At 36.2% G+C, this 22646-nt stretch overlaps 1 protein-coding gene across 1 annotated transcript in view; it reads right to left on the bottom strand.

Moving 5' to 3' along the window:
• Positions 1 to 22485, bottom strand: part of LOC116293281 (uncharacterized) — a 29291-nt gene extending 6806 nt beyond the window's left edge. Inside the window, exons 1-9 of the mRNA XM_089033755.1 lie at positions 22296 to 22485; positions 13327 to 13562; positions 12023 to 12265; positions 11317 to 11550; positions 9414 to 10990; positions 6798 to 6882; positions 4643 to 4921; positions 2046 to 2288; positions 672 to 905 (exon numbers count right to left, since the gene is read on the bottom strand). Coding sequence (XP_088889881.1) covers positions 672 to 905; positions 2046 to 2288; positions 4643 to 4921; positions 6798 to 6882; positions 9414 to 10990; positions 11317 to 11550; positions 12023 to 12265; positions 13327 to 13531 — 3100 coding nt within the window. The 5' untranslated portion in view covers positions 13532 to 13562; positions 22296 to 22485. The remainder of the gene's footprint in view (positions 1 to 671; positions 906 to 2045; positions 2289 to 4642; positions 4922 to 6797; positions 6883 to 9413; positions 10991 to 11316; positions 11551 to 12022; positions 12266 to 13326; positions 13563 to 22295) is intronic.
• Positions 22486 to 22646: the final 161 nt, after the last annotated feature.

Raw genomic sequence — 22646 nt, 5'->3', positions numbered from 1 at the left:
AACATACGAACGATCGGGCTGAGGCAAGACGACAAGGGATTGCTCTAGGTCACTACAGAACGCAGTTGCTAATGGAAGGGTTCTAGAGAAATGTGGCAACTATCACTATCGCTAAATGTGGTCAGTGGTTCAGTTATATGCAAACGTATTTGCCACGATGTATAAATGGCGAAGAAATTAAAGGCTAAAATAAATACAAAATCGTTAATGATTGTTTTATTTCTCTTATTGTTCATTCGAATCATGCAAATGTTTGTTGAACCACGCTATAGAATATAACATTGACCTTCATGATTGTCCAAACGCATTATAGATTGTCAATGGTTATGCTAATAGCACTAATGAATTTTCACTTTTGGGTAAATGATTGTCCATAAATGCTATTGTTTGTCATTTGGTGTCAGTTGAAGTTGAATTTCGCGCACAAGAAAATACATTCCGCGCATATGAATGTACAAACGCGCTATTGATTGTCCATTGATGCCTATGAATGTACACGCATATTCAATTGTCGTTATTGAAAGTTGATCCGCGCTAATGATGTTACTTGTGGTGTTGATGAAAGTACATTACACGTTATTGATACAACTATTGGCACAAATGAATGTACATTTTCTGTTAATGAACAGCAAAAGGTGTATTACCAGTGCAATAACAACAACAGTACGTACCTGATGGATCCACGAAGAACACCAAAGCTCTTGTGTTGTCTGAATCCATTTCTACGTTTTCCACTTCACCGCCACCATTCCTTGGATTATCAAAGTAATATAACACAGTGTCCATGGTTGTGTGTTGAGTGAGTCCTGTCACCTCGATACAGTCACATATGTCAACCTGTTTGATCTTGAGGTGGCTGCCGTCAAGTGCGCTTGTGCTACATTTATTCTGGACTTTGTCTATATCTGACAACAACAACAATAAACGCATATTCGAGGAATTTTTCTTTGTTTGTTTGCATGCGTTTAAATATTATTCCTTTTTTTAATGAAAGAATTTTAAGTACCGTTGACATATACGGTTAGGTATGAGCGGTTGGCCGGTCGGGGAGAAAAATAGCTCTGCCCTGAAACAATCTCGGTTTTTCATGTTGAACATGCGCGGGGTTTACTTGCAAAAGTGTAAGGTATCCTTAGTAATCAATCAAACACCCGAAAATGAAGCAAGTTTTTGTTCCAAGTATAAAAATATATTAAGCTTAAAGCTTAAATATACGTTTTGTTTTTTGAAAATATCTAGCTTTTACAATAGGTAACATGCACATCTATCATAAAGCAATCTTTTTTTTTTTTTTTTTTACAGCTTAAAATATATTACGCGCCGTCTGATGAGTGTTACTGCCAAAACTGCATGCTCCTGTGACGCGATTTTCGGGATAACCGTTTGTAAACCGGTTGGTCAAGTGCTTTACTTTCAAAAAATTGGAGAAGATTTCTTCAAAAGGAAAGATCTTTTCAGGGCACAGCTGTTTTTCCTCCCCGACATAAAGGCAGCACGGGAAAGAAGAAAAGAAAAAAGAACTAACTTTTGCTTTTGATTTCATTACATTGGATGAGAGCGAATGACAACATAATACGATAAAAAGTTAATTATCTGTAGGTTTTTCCGTCGTTAATTTAACTCAAACCCACAACGAATTCTAACACTGAAAGCAGTTGGTTGTTGTTTTAAAGTGATGTAATAGCTTTATCTAGAAATAATGTTTTCAAATTAAAAATTTCCGATATAAGATACAAATAAAAACCCACCTATAGTGGTTCTTTATATTAAAAGTAACCATTGCATCGAATAACTATCAAAGAGCACGAATCTCATGTTCCTTGCGGCTAGATGGATGGAAGAATGGACTCCTGGGTGAGTAAGTGAGTGACTGAATGAACTCACAGTTCTGTTACTGGTTACCTTATAGTTTACTACTTGATCATAATATAGCTTGTAATCCTCTCCCCTATATACTAACCCTCCGAAAATCTCTCTGAAAGTTTCTTTGTACATAATAGTATACTAAGTAAAAATGCGACATTACCAATTAATATACAACTCACCAGGTGGTTCTTTAAAAGCAACCATAGCGTTATAATTACTTCCGAAGAAGATGCTCTGTACTTCCACTCCGCTGACCACCTCCATGAATAATTCGAGCCATTCCTTGGTAGTTTTTTCGCTTATTCCCATCACATGAAGCTTGTTGGGGTCTTTAGAAATTTCTTTAGGAATTTCTTTTAATGTAATCGTAAGCTTTGAGCCGTCAAGCTCGAGGCTTTCTTTCTGAGACACTCGCTCCGCATCTATAATATAAGAAAAAAGCCGTTACAAATGTACTCTTTGCAGAGAATAAGAGCTATTATAGTAACGTCGGGTAGGAGACGCGCAAAAAACTCGGAGGGGGGGGGGGGGGGGGGCAGGGGGGAAAGGTCATAAAAGTAACACAAAAATAAATGAAGAATTTGAGGCTCATGACACCAATACTAAGTACCAAGCCAAACATTTTCAATGGCAAATGGTCACAAGTATAGTACAAACATATATATATATTGCAGGTTTGCATTCGTTCTCAAGGACGTGATCATCATGTTAATACCAAAATAGCAGCAATAGGCAGAAATATGCTTTTGAGCATTCATAGTGAATAAGTTCTCATATATGATAAGCATTGTAAGGATAGACCATTTTAGTTTTGCTAATCACAGACAGGGTTTACACAGGGTTAGCCTAATTTCAGTTTCAGAATATTCACAAATACCAACGATAAGAATGCACAGCTTCAACAATACAAACACTTTGAAATTCCACGGACCTTAAGGTTGTTACAGCCCAATACGTTACGAAAGGAGGACGAGTGGTACGAAGCCCCAAGAGACTAGGATATTAGTACCCTTCCCCGGGTGGGGAATAAACCCCTTAGGAATCGAATTTCGTGCTGACATGTTTGTAATGAAGTCAACGTCTCAAGTAAAGTTGTTGAGTTGTAATAGGCGTTTTCTGTCGTCAGTTCCACAACAAAGGAAATTCCCTCGTTTTGAGCTGCGCATTTTTCTGCGCATGCAACTAAAAGCATGACATAAACAAAGTTTAGGCATTTTTCTTTCGGAAACCTAATAGGAAACATGTTCAAAACCAATTTTCACTTTTTTCTCTTTTTTAAGTAGAGAAATTGCGATATTTACCTAACTCGCCACAGTCTCCCCTCAGAAAAGTGTTAGTTTTCGACTATTTTGAGAGTGTTTTTTCAAGATAAATCAAAAACGAGAATGGTGACCCCCATTTTTTATTTCAATTTATTTCAGAAATTTGATGCTCGTCAGATATATCAAAATATGAAGGAAAGTTTATTGGATAGATTTTCAGGAACTATTTTGTTGGTAATAGTTGACATATTCAATTTTTGGACATTCGTAGAGAAGCACATATCGAAGAAGAATGGATTTAATAGTATAGATTATCTAGTAAGCTTCGAGTTATGAGTACGTTTTCTATATGAAAGTACTTTTAACAGTGAATAAAGGTTCTTGATTACAGCTTCCGGTCGGTACCGCATTTCACTAAAAATCCCATAAATTGACATTATATTTGGAGAGCATCTGGCGAAAAAACGATAATAGTGACCCCATCTTTTTATTGCAGTTTTTAAATGTCCATAACATAATTAATGTTCATGCAAAGTTGTAGGAAAAATTGTTGGCAACATTTCTTTCAAGGAAATTACCTTAACTGGAACCTATGAATATTCTGCACAAAATCGAAGCTAAACCTCAGCAACAGAGAATTTGAAATAAGAATATTACTATTACGTTGGTTTACGCGTGGGATGTTTTTTTCTATTGTAAGTTTCATTTTCAACAACAACAGCAAACACACAAAAGAAAAAGGTAAAAAAAAAAAAACAATATCAGCAACAAAAGATCCACAAAAACAAACAAAAACGAAAAACAAACAAACGAAGCAATACCGTCAGGAAAACAAAAGGTGCATAATGTCAGCCAATCTCTCGTCTGGCACATGCTGAATATTGATCCTCTAGGGTTTTGAAACGGCGGGTCGCGATGCAACGATTTTCTCTGTAAATTCAACCAAGATGACAGAAATAGGCAGAAATATTCTTTGCAGTTAGCATCCAAAATCTATACGTTTTTATATGATAACCATTATGAGAGTTTCTACAGCGTTGGTTTACGTGTGGAATACTTTATCTATTGTATTTTTTTATTTTCAACAACAACCAAGACAATCACAGCAGCAAACACACAAAACAAAATCGAAAATATTGAAGAAATAGATAACGCGCGCGCGTGCTGTGTGCTGTCATGAAGCACGCGGGGGTTGGCAGAACACGAGAGAAGTGTTAGGAGAAGCACGACGCGTAGCGGAGTGCTTCTGGACACTTCTCGAGTGTTCTGCCAATCCCCAAGTGCTTCATGACTGCACACAGCACAACAAGCAAGTTTTTTAGTTTCTTTTATGAAATACAAATTACAATAATAGATAGGAATGACGCAACGGAAAGTGCGCGCGCGTGCAATGTGCTCTCATAAAGCACGCGCTCCAAACCAATCAGAACGCGACATTCATAACAGTTATTTTATAAATATATATATAATAACAAATACAATAAGAAACAAGAAACAAACAAACGAAGCAATACCGTCAGGAGAACAAAATGTGATGTCAGCCAATCTCTCGTCTGGCATATGCTGAATATCCTCTATCTCTCCTCCTCCAGACCGTCGGGTATTCTCAAAAAAATTCAACAACGCGTCTTTGGTCGTTTTGTCTGAAATCCCTATAACTCTAACTACTCTAGACCGCTGTACAGGTTGTTCGTGGTCTTCTTCTTCGTCCAAAGAAGGAGTTTCCTTTGGCTGGATGGTCAGCGGACATCCATCTAAAGTGTGTTTTCCCCACTCCAATACTTTCTTGGCGACTAAAAGCAAATACAAAATAACAAGTCTTTTGACTACGAAATAACTTCTTGAAGATGCACATAATGCCTAAGAAAATTAGTAGTTAAATACCCATTAACAATAAAGTATTAATATCAATTATTAAAAATAAAAGAAACTAATTTCATATTCGACAATTAAGGACGATCGGGGGAATTGTTTGCGCGCAGTACATCATTTGAATGTATTCATGAGCCAAATATCATGGAAACACGTTTATCACTTCTTCAAACTCTTATTGCTCTAAAAAAAGTCAGTGAACCCCACTTTATTTAGTCTGAAGATAAAGCTTTTTTTTTTTTTTTTTTTTTTTTTTTGAAAAATTGAAAATAATTGAAGTTCCAAAAAATCTCATCCCTACGGAAGCCCTGGAGGGACATTTCAGACTTCAGACTTTAGGATATTCAGACGTCGGACTTAGGATATTTCAGATATTCCTTTTAGAGTGTTTGATAAAATTTGTATCCTAATCTACTGATATCAATTTGAACTGGCATTGAACTGGTACAGATCTTAGCTTTCTAGTCGAGTGCAAAGCCTGGACCTTGAGTCCCGTTCCTCTTGGTCAGCACGACAACGCGCTTTTCACAGGAATCCCAAGCAAAGCAATTTCAATTTTGAAATTTACTTATTATAATCTGAAATCTGAAGTTTCAACTCTGAAGTATGAAATGTAGGCTTCAACTCTGAAGTCTGACAATTAGGCTTCAACTCTGAAGTCTGAAATTATAAATCAGTGAATGACAGTGAAGTCATTGGAACCTGGATGTAATTATAAAGCCGGATGATTCATATTCGACCAGAATTTGAAACTCGAAAAGAAAAAGGTTTGAGTTTTGCTAAATGTAAACATAAGGCTGGGAAGCGCTGGAAGAAGTCCGAAGTCTGAAATATCCTAAGTCTGAAGTCTGAAATATGAAATGTCCCTCCAGGGCTTCCGTACATCTCAAGGGACTCGATGACTTTCCTAAAAAAATGAAACAAAAAAAATCTCCGTGAATTCGAACGCCGCGCGTTATAGCCAATAACGCACGAAACAAATTGCTCATGAAAACCCAGAAGCTACTTCAGACGAAATTCCATGTTGAAAGACGAAAAATTTCTCGGCATCTCATGCAAGGTCTGGCCTTAAAAGGCACACGTCCTTGAGGTTAAAACTGATATCCTTATCTTAAACTGTCGCTTAATTTGGAATTACTATGAATAATATAAATATGTACCCTAAAACAGTCCCGCGATGCAATGCAATGAAAACTAGACGCATTGTATTTGGTGAGTGTATATCATGAACACGGCCAATTTTCACAGAACCATAACTACCTCAACCATGTAGAAAAATGATTGAATAAAAAGAAGACCTAGACGGTAAAGCTAAGGTTATTTGGAGCAAATGTAAAAACTTTGATATGTAAACGTTTAAAAAAATGGCGAATGGGACCAAAACTTGTTGTTTAATTTTCATCACACTAATTTCACGTTTTTCTCTTCGAAATCTTAAGTTAAATACACATTATTTGACAACTATATTATAGTAAATTAGTAACGCTAAAGAAAAATCGAGCTGTGCATCACCCATGGTTCTCCGACCGAAATTAGTTTGCAAATAAACCCATACAAATATAGAAGTCGCTATTTCAAATTATTTAAGTAAATACGTACTTGATCCAAGCATTCTCTTCACCGAAAACACATGAACAACTTTAATTTTCTTCAATCCAATATAAACTGTTTCATTAAAACTACTCTTAGTAGCTTTAAGAGCCTCACTTCGACCAGCGTTTTTTTTTTTTTTGGCTTGCGTCTACATAATTCCAAGCTGTTTGACATTATTATAGGATATTCCCAATATTAATTTACCTTTATTTTTGTCATCCTGTAGAACATATTTTATTTCATGTTCAACCTTCTGAAGAGTGATGTTGTCGTCAGCAAATATATGTATCTATTTAAACAATAATATCAATAATAATAATAATAATAATAACGATTATACAAATTTCTCGGTAAATATGAAAACTCGACGCAACTAGAGGAACAAGTCTATAATGAAGCAAGTAAGGAATACCTGAAACGCTTATTCGTAATATGGTCAAGTAACATATCCTTGCCAAGAAAAGTACACGCGACCAAGACCTTTGCCCTACCTGGTCTTCAGTACCACATGTGGACAAGCGACTGGAAAATAAGCCAACTGAAGGACATAGACAGATGCACAAGAGAGATAGTCAGAAAATAAAGGAGGAATGCACCATCACGAATCCATCAAACTACTCTACCTACCAGAAGAACTAGGAGGAAGCGGCATGAAAAGCGTTGAGGACACTTTCAAATTAACAACAATCAAAATGGCTAACTATATCAACAACAGCAAAGACAAGAGGATCAAGCATGCAAGAACGCTTGAAATGAATAGAATCGAGCAAGGTAGAAGGTCAATTTTCAAACAGGCCATCAAGTACGCAGCAGAATATAACATCACGTGCGACTTTGATGATACAGGCATGCACTAAAATACCTACAAGTAAAGACCCTACACCTGCCAACGAGACCAAAGCGATAACCTCACCTTCACCAAAATCAATAAAAGAGCTGCTGCGATCAAAGATCACGGAGAAGTATATAAAAGAAACAAAACAGCAGACATGGCTCGGAGCCTATACCAACCAACAACTCCAAGACAAACATATTTCACCAACAGCCAACCAGATCCTGAAGAAGTGGAAAAACATTCCCGATATTGTCTACAGCGTAAACAAGAGCATACGCCAACAACTACTACCAACAAAGACATACCAACAAAGCAAAGCACAGATGACCATCACAGACACCAAATGCAGAATGTGCCATATGGCTACAGAATCAACAACACATGTACTGAGTGGCTGCTCAAACATCGCCCAAAGCCTTTACACAGCCAGACACGACAGAATGTTGAGACCGATATACCACTGTTTGCTGGAAAAGTACAACTTTCAGGAAAGCGACAATGGGACGCCATGGTACCAACAAAGTCTACCATCAGCAGTACTTCAAAATGAAAAGGCAAAAATATACTGGAATGTACCCTTTCAACTTGAGAAAGCTCCAGAAAACAGTGCCAATAAACCCGACATAGTTATAGAAGATAAAGAAACTAATGCTTGGACACTATTTGAAGGCAGTTTGTCAAGTTGGTAAGATTGCGGAGAGAACTGTTGAAAAACAAGAAAAATACACGGAACTACGTGCAGGCATCAAAAAAGAGTGCAAAAGCTCAAGTGTAAATCAGATTAACATAGTGTTTGACTTTCTCGCAGGACATCACGAACAGCTAAGAAAAGACCTAAGAACAATTACAAATACAGACAGGGAAGTGAACTTTCTTATTGAACGATGCCAGAAATGGATTTTAAGCCAGAACGTTAATATAGTCAAGAAGTTCTATGAATATGCATAAGCTGAAGAAAGGATTGAAAAAAATGATGAACCTAACCAGCCTAGACTTAGTCCGCTGGTCAATGTAAACATGATATATACAGACAAATAAAACTTGCCATAATAATAATAATAATAATAATAATAATAATAATAATAATAATAATATGAATAACAACAATAATAATATGAATAATAATAATATGAATAATAATATGAATAATAATAATAATAATATGAATAATAATAATAATAATATGAATAATAATAATAACAATAATAATAATAACAACAATAATAATAATATATTTATTTTATTCTTTTATTTATTACTTTTATAATAATGTAAATACTATATATTATACTTAGTCCACATTGCCTAGGCTAAGCCCGCAATGATGTTGATACATTTAGTGATATTTTATCAATAAAGTTCACCATAATAATAATAATAATAATAATAATAATAATAATAATAATAATAATAATTTCATTTTATTTCTTTATTTATTACTTTTATAATAATGTAAATACTATATATTATACTTAGTCCACATTGCCTAGGCTAAGCCCGCAATGATGTTGATACATTTAGTGAGATTTTATCAACGATAATAATAATGCCCGATAATGATAATGATATGATGCTGATATAATGATAACGATAACGACTACAATTGCGATACGATTAGGATTAGGATTAGGATTAGGATTAGGATTAGGATTAGGATTAGGATTAGGATTAGGATTAGGATTAGGATTAGGATTAGGATTAGGATTAGGATTACGGTTAGTATTAGTATTAGGATTAGGATTACGGTTAGGATTAGGATTAGGATTAGGATTACGGTTAGGATTAGGATTAGGATTAGGATTAGGATTAGGATTAGGATTAGGATTAGGATTAGGGATTGCGATTACGATTACTATTACGTTTACGATTACGATTACGATTACGATTACGATTACGATTACGATTATGATGATTAATTATAGTTATGAATATCATTATATTCTGATTATTCAATCAACAAAACAAAATAGCAAAATAAAAGAAACCTTGATATTAGTGCTCCTTTCCTTGCAATAAGACCCGAATCTCCACTTTTCGTCGTCTCCCTTTGATTCAATGCTTTGCTCAATAACACTACTGTATTTCTTCTCAACTTCGCGAAGGCACTCCAGCCATTCCTTGTCATTATTCAATTTACTCGATCCTTGTGCATCTAACATTATAGTGTGTTCTTTAACACTTTTTATCAACATTTCAATCCTTGGAACCGCCTGCTTGATTCCTTCCTTTGTACCAGACACAACAACTTTACCATCGCTTTCACCACTTTTTGTCAAAACTTTAACTGAGTGTTTCTTCAGAGAGTCTTCAACATTCTTCATGGACTGTAATCTAAATTTAAAAAGAAACCTAACGCGACCAGTTTCAGCTTCAATAACTCGATTCGAGATGATATTGTTGTCGAAAAACTCTTCAACTCTTTCTTTAGCGATCTCAACCTCTTGCTTGATACCAGCTATACACACTGTGCTTGATGCTGGTTCTTCTGTAACTTGTAACAGCATCGACTGTTGGATGGAATGCTTAAGTTCTTTCCATTTATCCGAGCCAATCAATTGTTTTTGATCTGTATCAAGAGGAATGCTTTTTTCTGCTAAAGTATTCTTGAGAAAGTCCACTGCCTTGTTCATATGATCCCGATCCATAGCTATGATCATAAGTTGCGTATCAGACGTGCTGTCAAAACTAATGATTGCTTCAATTTTGTTATTCTTGAAACTTGTGAGAATAAATGCCTTTCCTCTTTCAGAGCCAAGAACACCAATCACAGAATTGGAAAATTTCATCTCACTTTCTTTAACTCTGGAGAGCGTTTCCCAGACAAAGGCAGTGCATTCATTCACGACTTCTTCAAGCCCTCGTAGTTGAATTACTTGATCATTGGAATCACTTATCACTGACACTTCAAGGCCTTCGTGTCTTGTCGTGAGACCATCAACAAATCCACTAAAACTTATCAAAGCCATTTGAACGTCAGAGACTTTGATCTTTTCTGTAATTTTGCTTTTTTCAATCATTATTTGCTCCTCAACTTGAGAGACTAAATCTTGCAACTGCTTCGCCAGATCACTTACATCGGTTTTCTTTCCTCTCAATATCATTGAATTTTCCTTCTCAGCTTTGAAGTTAAATACATGTTGTATACTTATTTGTCTTTCATATACAACGCACTTTTCTTTTGCCGCAGCCGCCATCTTCTCCCAAATTTGTTGCGATATAGTTATCTTTTCTGTCACCATCTGGTTAATGAAGGCTACGACAGCTTCACAGGAATTCTCCCATGTCTTCTCGTCCATCTTGGTCTCAACACAACAAAGAACAATCTCCCCTGAGCCTTCCTGCCATTTGTACATTACTTGGTGTTCCTGGAGAAGCTGGTCAAATTCTCGAGAAAAAAATTCTTTAATAAGCAGCAAGTTATTTGGATTTACTTTGATAACTTTATCTGTCTTTCCGCCACTAGGATTTGTTTGGGATATTTCGCCAAGGAACGCGTAGTAGTGATTGATTGTCAGATGTGCACCGTCTATCACATGATCTTGCTTAATTACAACATCAACAACTGAAACAGATAAATACTTTGCTTTATTGCTGCTATATTGACTTAATATGCCAGATGACTTACTTCACTAAGTCAGTTGCTTTCCCAGAAATTTCTTAGTTCGACGCGAAAAAGAACGATTCTGTATTAGATTTACAGACTTCTGTTGGATGAGCATGGCAAAACAGATTATCAATATCTAAATATCTAAATATATATTTTATTTTTTTCCCTTTAACTTTCTCAGAGCAGTTTTGCTCCCTCTTGGCCCTTCCACTTTGAAAGCAAGGTCGACCATTAAAGGGAAATCCTGACACAAAACTTCGTTTCTTTAAGTTTGAACTAACCTGACGGATCATCAAATAATACCACAGCCCGGCCTGCCTCTTCGTCATATTCCAGCTTCCTCACATCTCCACCTCCATTCCTGCTGTTTTCAAAGTAGTACAAAATGGCATCTTTGGTTGTCTTCGGAGAGAGACTAGTAACCTCAATGCAGTCACACATGTTGACTTGTTCCATAATAAGACTTTTTCCATCTAGAGATTTCTTACTGCACATCTTGATTAACTTCTCAAAGTCTGCAGGTAATTCAAAAAGCATGATTGATGACAAATTATGTGAAACAAGGGAGCGCTAAAGAAGTCATTTATCGCTGAGTTGTCGCTCAAAAGGAAATTTTAAAAAAATCTGAGTCCAGTTTGGTATACGTATAGGAATTGAACCTATGGAAGGAGCGAGGAGAGAAATGTATTCCTAATTTCATTAGTCGTCATATGATTACCAATACAAATTTTATTTTTTAATGAAGGCTTTCGCGTTTCTGCACGTATAAATATGGTCACATTTTGTCTAAATCTCGACGCATAAAGTCTAATCTCGAATTCAACAAGTAATCAATTGATCAATGATGCCGCCTCTCTATTTTCTGAGTTTCCTATATCCGCCTCTGCGCCCAATCACAACTGACGTTTTTTATGGGGCTGAAATATGGATAGAAAATGTGAGCAGCTAAATTGTTGGGATAGTGAATGTTTAAAGATCTGCAATTACCTGGAGGTTCCTTAAACATGACCATAGCATTACAAGTGTCCCCAAAGAGCACGTTCTCTACTTCCTCTCCGCTTACCACCTCCATATACATCACCAACCCGTCCTTTGTCGTGTTCTCGCTCATCCCCTTCACATGTACACTTCTTTCGTCTATTGGAAGACTCTTTGGAGCTGTTATCAGAGTTGCGGTCAGCTTACAGCCATCGAGAACTAATTTATCTTTCTGTGCAACTCGTTCAGCAACTAAAGAAGTAGTGAGGTCAATAATTCATTAGATACTAAATAAAAGCGATGGAGCTGTTATCAGCTGTTATCAGCTTCTCCAGGAGTGACACATGTATGTATATATAAGCTAAAAATGCAAATCAATTAAAAACTTTGTCGGAACCAAATGAGATAGAGCAATTGTTAAGAATTTTTCTTAACCCAACCAGAAACGTTATTGTTATACGTTATTGGGAAGCATGGATGGCGTAGCGGTAAGAGCGCTTGCCTCTCACCAATGCGACCCGGGTTCAAGTCCCGACGAGCTCGGTGTTGTATGTGAGTAGAGTCGTTCGTTGGTTCTCTCCTGTGCTTGAAGGGTTTGCCGGGTTCTCCGGCTTTCCTCCCTCCGGTTGTGGTTCTTGGAATTCCTATCGCCCATTTTCTAATTAGCCTTCGGCTACAGCAGCGCAACCTTTTTATCATTAGTTTCTAAGCAAAAAACTTGCAATCAAAAAATCATAGAATGAGTCGTAAAGGTTTTTGTAGGTTGGATTCATATTATGAAACTCAAATTGACTCATCAACCTTTAAAAATAATTTTATATTTTCCTTAGCTTTCGACCGACACGGTCATCCTCAGAGGAACTAAAATACGTTACAATATGTACAACAATATGTTACAATATGTACAACGTTTGATCGCGTAGGTTTTGTTAATATCGTAACGTATTTTAGTTCCTCTGAGGATGACCGTGTCGGTCGAAAGCTAAGGAAAATATGAAATTATTTTTAAAGGTTGATGAGTCAATTTGAGTTTCATAAATCATAGAATGTTTAAAATTTTTGCGTCCCAAGATAATAGCTTTCACGTATTTGAAGCGTCAACCAAATCTTTGGATAAACATTAAGCATTAAATCATAGTCCTGAAAACTGACATCAATTTGACCCGGAAAGCAGGTTATGCGGATCAGTGCCATAGGAAACATTTCACCTCAACCGTTACACTTAATTTATTCATTTTTCGTTAAGAAAAGCAGGTTGAATGCTTCTTCAGTAAATTGCTACACTTTCAAGTGGTTCTCCTTCAAACACTTGCCTTCATTAGTTAGGAAAGTTATGTCGGCGACTCCTTCTTCTAATTTTAAATGGGAGTCTTTTATCTCTCCTCCACCAGACCTTCGAGTGTTAAGGAAAAAGTTCAGCAATGCATCCTCTGTGGTTTCTCTACAGATTCCCGTTACTCTGACAAAACAGTCTGGTTCTTCCTCAGCGCCCTCGGAATCCTCCAATTCGCTTTCCATTTTTTTAGTAGCGCTAATATAATGCAAATATCTGAAAAATAAATGAACGCAGATCAACATATATTCCATAGACTTCAAACGAAATGACCTCACGTTGGAAACTCAAATCAGACAAACAAAAAGAAGAAGCAGAAGCAGAAGCAGAAGCAGAAGAAGAAGCAGAAGCAGAAGCAAAAGCAGAAGCAAAAGCAGAAGCAGAAGCAGAAGCAGAAGCAGAAGCAGAAGCAGAAGCAGAAGCAGAAGCAGAAGCAGAAGCAGAAGCAGAAGCAGAAGCAGAAGCAGAAGCAGAAGCAGAAGCAGAAGCAGAAGCAGAAGAAGAAGAAGAAGAAGAAGAAGAAGAAGAAGAAGAAGAAGAAGAAGAAGAAGAAGAAGAAGGAGGAAGAGGAGGAGACTGAAGAAGAAGAAAAAAACAGTTTGAGATTTTCAGGAAAAAGCATGCCTCTCAAAAGCCGCTGAAAAATCTACGATATTTTAAGAACCAATCATGTACCCTGAGCCTTTATTTCTTACTGCGCATGCTCGACGAAAAAGATAGGCTCTAGAAAACTTCAATATTTTCGACCTCGTCATTTGTTCTCAAGAAAATAAAGTTTGACACCGGAAATAGAAATTACTTTCGATACAAAATGGTGATTCCGGGAAAACAAAAAAAACAAAAACAAAAACAAAAACAAAAACAAAAACAAAAACAAAAAAACAAACAAAGAAACAAACAAGCAAACAAACAAAAAACAAACAAACAAACAAACAAAAAATCAAACAAAAAATCAAAAAAACCAAAACAAAACAAAACAAAACCAAACCAAAAACAAAACTTCATTGTATGAAGAAATATTATAACAACAACTCGTATTTGGCGGTTCGATGTTATTTATTTTGGGAGTAAAATATCTTATGAAATAGTTTAATTTGAATGTAAATATTTACAGTACATGACAGTCCGTCATGCTTAACTTCCGGCTAAAACCTGATAATGCGCATGTGCGACATATCCAGAATCTGGCTTCGAGCATGCGCAGTAAGAAATAAATGCTCTGAGAGATTGTTGAAGAACTTTGCTCGACTTAATGAGAGTCTTTAAGAGCACCAAAACGACAAAATATGACAAATCGATGTCTTTCTTTGTCTTTTTGTCACAAATATCCGCGTATCATTGTAGAATGATTCACTAGCCGGCATTTGTGCGATCATAGAGTCCGCAAAGAACTATCAACTTATGAATCTAAATCTAAAAAAGTCCTGCCATACGAAAATTTCAATAAGATTAATTTTATTTGTCCTGCTTTTAAGAAATCGACTGAAGGCGGGCGAACTTTCTCAGTAGGATATGTCTAAGACTGGAACTGCCTAGCGTCGGGCAGAATCCTATTGTTCTATGCGACATGTACTTACAGTTGAATGATTTTCAAAGATCGGTATAATTTCACGAATACATTATAGGATATGCATCATTAACTTATTTTCGCTAACACTGATTGGCTAGACCAAACACAAAGACCTGTCAAACGCAAATGATTGACACAGCATTGAACTCCCTTGAGTCATATCAGGGTAAACATTTTGAGTGACATCACTTGAACAGGTAGACTCGTGTTTATATCGCGATCGGCTATAGAAGTGATCACCTCAGTTTGATACAGAAGTCATCATGTCAAACAACAAACAGCAATACTAGAAATCCCAAGAATATTCCCAAGAAACGACACAAAAAAGCAATGCTTCTCCGAATAGAGCATTCGAAGAGCAAGTCCCACAGCTTGTTCGGCAGAATGCTTTATTCGGGGAAGCATTGAGAAGAGCTATGCTCGGACCTTCAGATCGTGCGACCGCCAAGGAAGGATAACTCGTCAAGTTTAAAACTAAACAACGGCTCTTTTAGGAGCCACCACATTATTAAAAGTGATGATCTATGCTGCTGTTATTTAAAACATTGATTTTGAACTAAAAAGGCTATGTAACAAAAGAAATAGAGTATAGAGTTTACTTCTTAGTGACTCTGCTACACCGTCCCGGCAAAGTAAAAACACTTTCTCTTCGTAAGGAGGATTGTCGAATGATTCAAATCCAAACGCTTCAAAATTACCTCTATTGATTTACAGGAGAAAAGTCATCGTATTCGTGTGGTAATGACACACCCCCAGTTTTTATGTTTTGATAAAGAAAGGCTTTAACGAATTAGCAACGACAATATCGGCTTTCAAAAATTGAAAGTTATCTTTAAAAAAAAAAGTTATCCAACGGTTTCAGTTGTGTAACTGAGACATGCAATTTGGTTTCTGAGAGTTAAAGTTTCAATGAATGATCAAAGGAATCACTTGCTGTGTTTTTCTTGACAACCGAAGCCTAGAAATAAACATAAACAACCTTATTCGAGTGAGGCATAAAGTTTCAATGAATGATCAAAGGAATCACTTGTTGTGTTTTTCTTGACAACCGAAGCCGAGAAGTAAACTTAAGCGACTTTATTTGGGTGAGGCTTAAAGATTCAATGAATGATCAAAGGAATCACTTGTTGTGTTTTTCTTGACAACCGAAGCCGAGAAGTAAACTTAAGCGACTTTATTTGAATGAGAGTTAAAGTTTCAATGAATGATCAAAGGAATCACTTGTTGTGTTTTTCTTGACAACCGAAGCCGAGAAGTAAACTTAAGCGACTTTATTTGAATGAGAGTTAAAGTTTCAATGAATGATCAAAGGAATCACTTGTTGTGTTTTTCTTGACAACCGAAATCGAGAAGTAAACTTAAGCGACTTTATTTGGGTGAGAGTTAAAGTTTCAATGAATGATCAAAGGAATCACTTGTTGTGTTTTTCTTGACAACCGAATTCGAGAAGTAAACTTAAGCGACTTTATTTGGGTGAGAGTTAAAGTTTCAATGAATGATCAAAGGAATCACTTCTTGTGTTTTTCTTGACAACCGAAGCCGAGAAGTAAACTTAAGCGACTTTATTTGGGTGAGAGTTAAAGTTTCAATGAATGATCAAAGGAATCACTTGTTGTGTTTTTCTTGACAACCGAAATCGAGAAGTAAACTTAAGCGACTTTATTTGGGTGGGAGTTAAAGTTTCAATGAACGATCACTTGTTGTGTTTTTGGACAAACGTAGTGATCAAATGGAAACCAGGCTTACTCTATCATGTCGTGTGTTTATGATAATCTGTGTTGTTGTCCTAATGGGCGGAGCTTTCGGTAGTTCTGATCTTTCTACTGTGAAGCCGCAGAGGCACTAAATATGCAAAAGTCAAGGCTTTCAACATGGGTTATGAAAAATGTCATTTTTACCAAAGATGTATTTATCAAATGATAGTAAAATGTATCTATGAAAAAAAGTTTAATAATCAAACAAACATTTCCCGATGAAACCTAATTGATATTTTCGAAATTCGAAGAGAATTTAAATCCTGAATATGAACAACCATGTTTCACATACAAATCTTTTCTTAAAAAGGCTTACCAAAAAGCGTATTTTTACATGGAAAATATTTACAGAAATACTCTTGCTGAAAGCTAGAATTGTTGTTTGGTATTTCAGCAACAAAATCCCGATGAAACCTAATCGATGTATGTTTTAGATTCTTCAATTTAGGGTTTTATTAAGTTGGGTTTTGAGTTTTTCCAAGGAAAGTTCTTTGTAGACCCTAATTTGCATCTTATTACACGGTTTGAATTTGGCGCGTATGGTATAGTAATATCCCGGATGATGTCGCCTCATTCTGCCCGATGGATACGAGATTAAAGAAATCCTGTACTTTAAAAAATCTTTTAAGAATTGCCTTTTTAACGCTGAGATTCAGAGGCAGATGCATGGAGTTAAGTTTTCGGATATAAATATTTCTTGACACTTGATTCTGGTATCTGCTTCTGAATCAGAGTAATTTATTCCAACAATTTAGCTTCTTACTTTTTTATTTTTATCTCTTAGAATTTGTTTCATTAGGGCTTTCGAATTTTTGTAAAATTAGATCAGTAATTAGAAATTATTTTGGCCCGATTTGGGCCTCGGGTCCCGGGTGTATTCTGCTACCGTCAGTGCATTTTGAGTTTTGCGCTGCACAAATGGTGTCTTAGATTCAATAATTAGATTTAATAATTCATCACTTATTTTATCTTGTACATAGCTTTTAGTATTATGTGTTATTTTATAATTCTTAAGTACTTTGTAGTTTAATTATATGTATGAGGGCCACTAGTTGATCAGTTATCTTTATGTACTGTTAAGTGTTAGAGTACAAACACTAAAAGTGTGCAACATAAATATCACTAAATAGTGTTATTTTATGCTAATTATATTGTTTTCTTTTGTATAATTAGTGCTATTTACTGGTTTATAGTACACTCAAAATTACTCGACTCTGATTGGTCGAGAGGAGTACAATTATAGCGTTAATTGTACTCCGTAGGAGTACCGAATTAAGTCGCTATGGCAACAAGGCCAAAACAATGTCAAAACAATTTTTTTCTATCATTTTGTAAAACCGTAAGAACTAATCTTTTTTATGCATTCCTATACAAATAGTCCGGAAAATTTTCGAAAAGCAATTAAGCATTGACGGGCTCACACAGCACGCTGGAATTCAGAAGAATGCGATGACAGATGACAATAGTGATGAATAATCAAGGTTAAACAACATTTACGTCCCGAACTGTCCTCATATTTCAGGCTCGAGATTAAAATACCTAAAATGTTTCAATGAAAATGAAACTGTTGACATTATGTTGTCAACATATCGCAGTAAACGTTAAAAAACTTTGAAAAAAATTCATCGAGTAGTTTTGAATTTACGAACATGTTAATTAATCTCGAAAGTGTTACGGAGATCCTGTTGTTTCTTGGCCGTGAGAGATTGGTCACTAGTACTTATATGTGGATGCATTCAGTCTCTAGCTGGTATATCGTCTACTGGTCAGCGGTTTCACTACCGGTCATCATATGCTGTTAGGGTTACGCCTTTTGATGGTGTCGTGTTTCATTGGCCTGTTTCCCTCGTGGTTAATTTGTTGTGAATCGGTGAAATCTTGAACTTTGTGCTTCTTTTGTAGTATAATTCGAGGTAAGTTTGAAATAAATGGTAATGTGGAATGCAAATTTTTTTGTAAGTGGAAGTATTCATCAGGGCATAGTTAACTATGATCAGGGTAACGATCGTTTTAGCGACATTTCTAGAGAAAGACAATGTGCTTTTATGAATCTTTCAGCTTTGTTATGTGCAAACTCGTTCCTTCTTTCACGATGGACGACACAGACGATCGATGATATATTGATGAAGGGAGATGCTATGTACGTAAAAGCCTTTGAAGAACACACTATACCAGATACAGAGACGATATCGCTGACTTATTTACAGGATCGAGCCCGCGGGTTTCCAGTGGAAATTCGCTCAAATCCAACGATTCCCTCGCCCGAGGGCTTTCAGCTTTGCTATGTGCACACTCGTGCCTTCTTTCTCAATTGACGACAGACATGATCGATTATATAATTGCTTCGGGGTGAAGAATTAGTACACTATACCAGATGCAGGAACCATTTCGCTCAATTCTTAGTCAATTCATTGCCAATAATAATATAATAATAATGATAATAAACTTTATTTAATGTTGGTAACCCGTTTAGTCAGAGACTAATCTACCACTGGGCCTTCATTACAATTTTTGTGGCTTAACTGCTTCGACAGAAGCGTAGCCATAATGTCATCGTGTTGAGTGCTTGAGTGAAACACCAAAGGAAGCCCCAATCGAATACCGAATTTATCCTGATATACTTTCGGATATTGTTCGGAGCCAATCAGATCGTCTTATCGACGGCGACGTGTCCAATGCATCGTTATCTATTTTCAGGATCTTTGTACGACACAGGGGCGGCGGAAGCTAAAAATCTTTGGGTGGGCACTGCAAAAATCTTTGGGGGGGGGGGGGGGGGGGGGGGGGCACTGAAGATTATATTTAACGCTATGTGATATAAATGACAATGTTTTGTTTGATTGCAGACGCATGCGCCGTAAAACAATGATTAAGAACCAACATTTTGGGGGGGGGGGGGGCAGGCCCCCCAAAACAATTGGAGTAGGCACATGCCCCCCCGGCCCCCCGGTTCTGCCGCCCCTGTGACATCTTGCCACACACTTTTGTCGTGATTGGATTCTAATTTTTATGGAATTTAATGCAAGAACCAGCCAAAGCTTTGAAGAAAAAAACTCAAAATGTGTTTATTCGAAGAAGATATATATGTACTTATAATGCAAATTAACGCTAAAAGATACATATGATTTTCAAAGTGAATTTTGACATTCTGTAGAAATTTTCCACCAGATCATAATGACAGTCAGGAGTCCCTTGCTCGAAGCGTTGTGGTCGCTACTGTCTCTTGACGTTATGCATCGTAATATTTACAATAAGTTACGCTTAATTTTGCATCAATATAACAGCCAGGAAAAGCTTTTAAGGATGTAAAATGCTTATTCGTTGAGAGTTTTTAAGGCATTTTAGCAGCCTGAGAAGCTTTTAGTATATTGGTGTTCATAGGCAGCTTCTGTGACTGTGATGTCGAATGATTTATAAAGTTGAATAATTACAGGAACCCAATCAATGCACTTCTGTATTATTACAAAGAATGTATGGGAAATACTAAATAGCTCGAAATTCTTAAGAAGTTATAAATAAAAATCGGCATACTCTATATGGTGTTTTCATCTAGTTGTCCTTTGATTCCGTACGCGATTTCAAGCCATTTGGACGGCTTTTTATATAGCCTTTTTATTGTCCTCAATAATAATAAGACCATAAAAAGGGTAAAACTCGTCCAAATGGCTTGAAATCTTGTACAGAATCAAAGGACAACTAGATGAAAACACCATATAGAGTAGGCCGATTTTTTTATAACTTCTTAAAAATTTCGAGCTATTTAATATTTTCCATACATTTTTTGTAATTGTACAGAAATACATTGCTTGGGCTTCCTGTGGAATAATTTCCTTCTGGGCCGGGAAAAAATGTCTCTCAAGTAATAGCGCAGCGCGCTGATTCTAAAAATAGCTTAAATATTCGGACAAACATTGCATTATGTTTAACTGCTACGAGGATTATACGAACCGATTTTATTATTTTTACTTAAGTCACAATAATAACCCATGTAAACTAAGATCAACTGCGATCGGCTGTGAAAGTTATCTGCTGAAAGTAAACTTGTAAGTTTGTTTGTCCGAATTTCGCCTTTGTCTTCGTTTTTACGACGCTGCGCTGCGCTATTGCCATTTATAGGAACGATGGGTACAGATTTTTTTTTTTTTTTTTTTTTGTTCTTTTTCATAAATAACTGCTAGGATATTTACGTTTTAGTGCTATATGTTTTGTCATGTAAAATACGATCCAATACACCTTTCCGGTAATGTTTGGAAACGAGGTTCCATGGCTAACGCGCGCCTGCTCTTGACAGGTATTTTAAACATTCCAGATATATTTTCTCATGTAGATGTTTCACATCACAATTTATATTTATTAAATTCCCCTTTTTTCTCTATATTTGTATTGTTTTATTTCTTAATTTTCGTTTATACTTTTCATACATCCACATTATTTTGTAATATAGCAGTAGCCACATGCAGTCTTTGACTGCCTATTTTTTGTTTGTTCTTTACCGTGACCATTGAGTTCGGCACATCAATGTTTTGTTAGTTGGTCATCGTTTTTCTTTGTTTCATGTAATAATAGTTTTTGATTGATTGTTTCAAGAAAACATTTCAAATTGTTGTTATATATTAGCCCTTTTGCATGTCTTCTTGTTCTATGTCTATTGCGTTACAATATAATTTCACCTGTCGCAGCACTTCACTTTCAATAGAAACCGCTAGTCATAACAATATAGTCAAAAAATACAGCTCACATCGGACTTTAGTACCCAATATTTTTGAATATGCAACGACTTCTCCTAATCTTTTCCCATCACTACAAAGGAGTTTACCAGCAGCTTCAAATAAGATTAGGAAATCAAAAGATTCAAGTGAACTACTTTTCCACGACGTTACTGAAATGTTTTATTTTTGCAAAATTTCTATGCTTCAAAACTTCAAGGTCAAATTTCGAAAACGGCTCTCACAGATTTTTCTTCAAATTTTCTGAACCGTGAGCAAATTAGAAACTTATGTCACAAAATGGAGAAATGATGAGTCGTAAAGCAAACGCACCAATACTTAATAGCTGTTTGATATTACAGTCCGATTTTTTAAAAAACCTCCAAAAGATCCCCCCCCCCCCCCCCCCCCCTAATGTATTGTTAGCGTCCAAAGCGTCCGCGTATTTGCTATTTGAAGTTGGAAGGTAGCGAGCCAAGAAAATCCCACGGAGCCACCCTTATATGAAGTAAAAAATACTTGAAAACTATATAAGCTTATGTACAAAGAAAATATATAGTCTCCTCCGCAGCGGTCATTAGTTTCGGTCTCAGCCGAAACTAATGACGGCTGCGAAGGAGACAAGAGAATATATAGTTCTCAATGTTCGATCTCTTATTTTTGACTTCGGATCAATTGACGCTCCTAACGTCGAAACGTCGTCTACATGTATGGCTTAACTTCGCAATAAAATGCTTTAACCAAAATGTTCTTATTTGAAATTACAATTCTCCTTTCATATTCTGTCTAAAATGCGACCAAATTTTCAAGTTTTATTGTCGCAAGCTTTTAGGGATTTGATTTCGGTTTCGCCAATTCGTACTTTACAACCAGCAAAATTTTTAGGTCGACTGATAAACTAAGTTCTCGAATATCTTACCTTTGAATTACCCTGAGTTTGATGTTCTTAGCTTCAGCATAAGTATGATACTCGAATAGGTGTTTTCCCGGAAAAAAGTTCCCTGCTGCTTCAAGGAAATAATGGAACTTGAATACTTGATTTCCAAGAAAACATGTCACACAATCCCGCGTTGACGTTTTGACCGTTACCAAATTCTTACCAAGCTTAAAAAAATAAAGAACTACGGATTTATTCACGCTATTTCAAATAAAAATTCAGTTTGTTCATCTTTCTGCGCAATTTGGCTTTCTTGGTAAGGAATTATTAAAGAATTTCAGGACTAGTGAATAATAATTAGGGGAATTTACCTTCGAAGCGTGACGTCTGACA

This window comes from Actinia tenebrosa, unplaced genomic scaffold, assembly GCF_029948245.1.
Source record: "Actinia tenebrosa isolate PJP-AT-01 unplaced genomic scaffold, QUT_ActTen_1.0 PGA_scaffold2__45_contigs__length_23673736, whole genome shotgun sequence".
Classification (NCBI taxonomy): Eukaryota; Metazoa; Cnidaria; class Anthozoa; order Actiniaria; family Actiniidae; genus Actinia; species Actinia tenebrosa.
The sequence above is the reverse complement of the archived record's forward strand: the minus strand, read 5'-3'. Positions and strand labels throughout refer to the sequence as shown.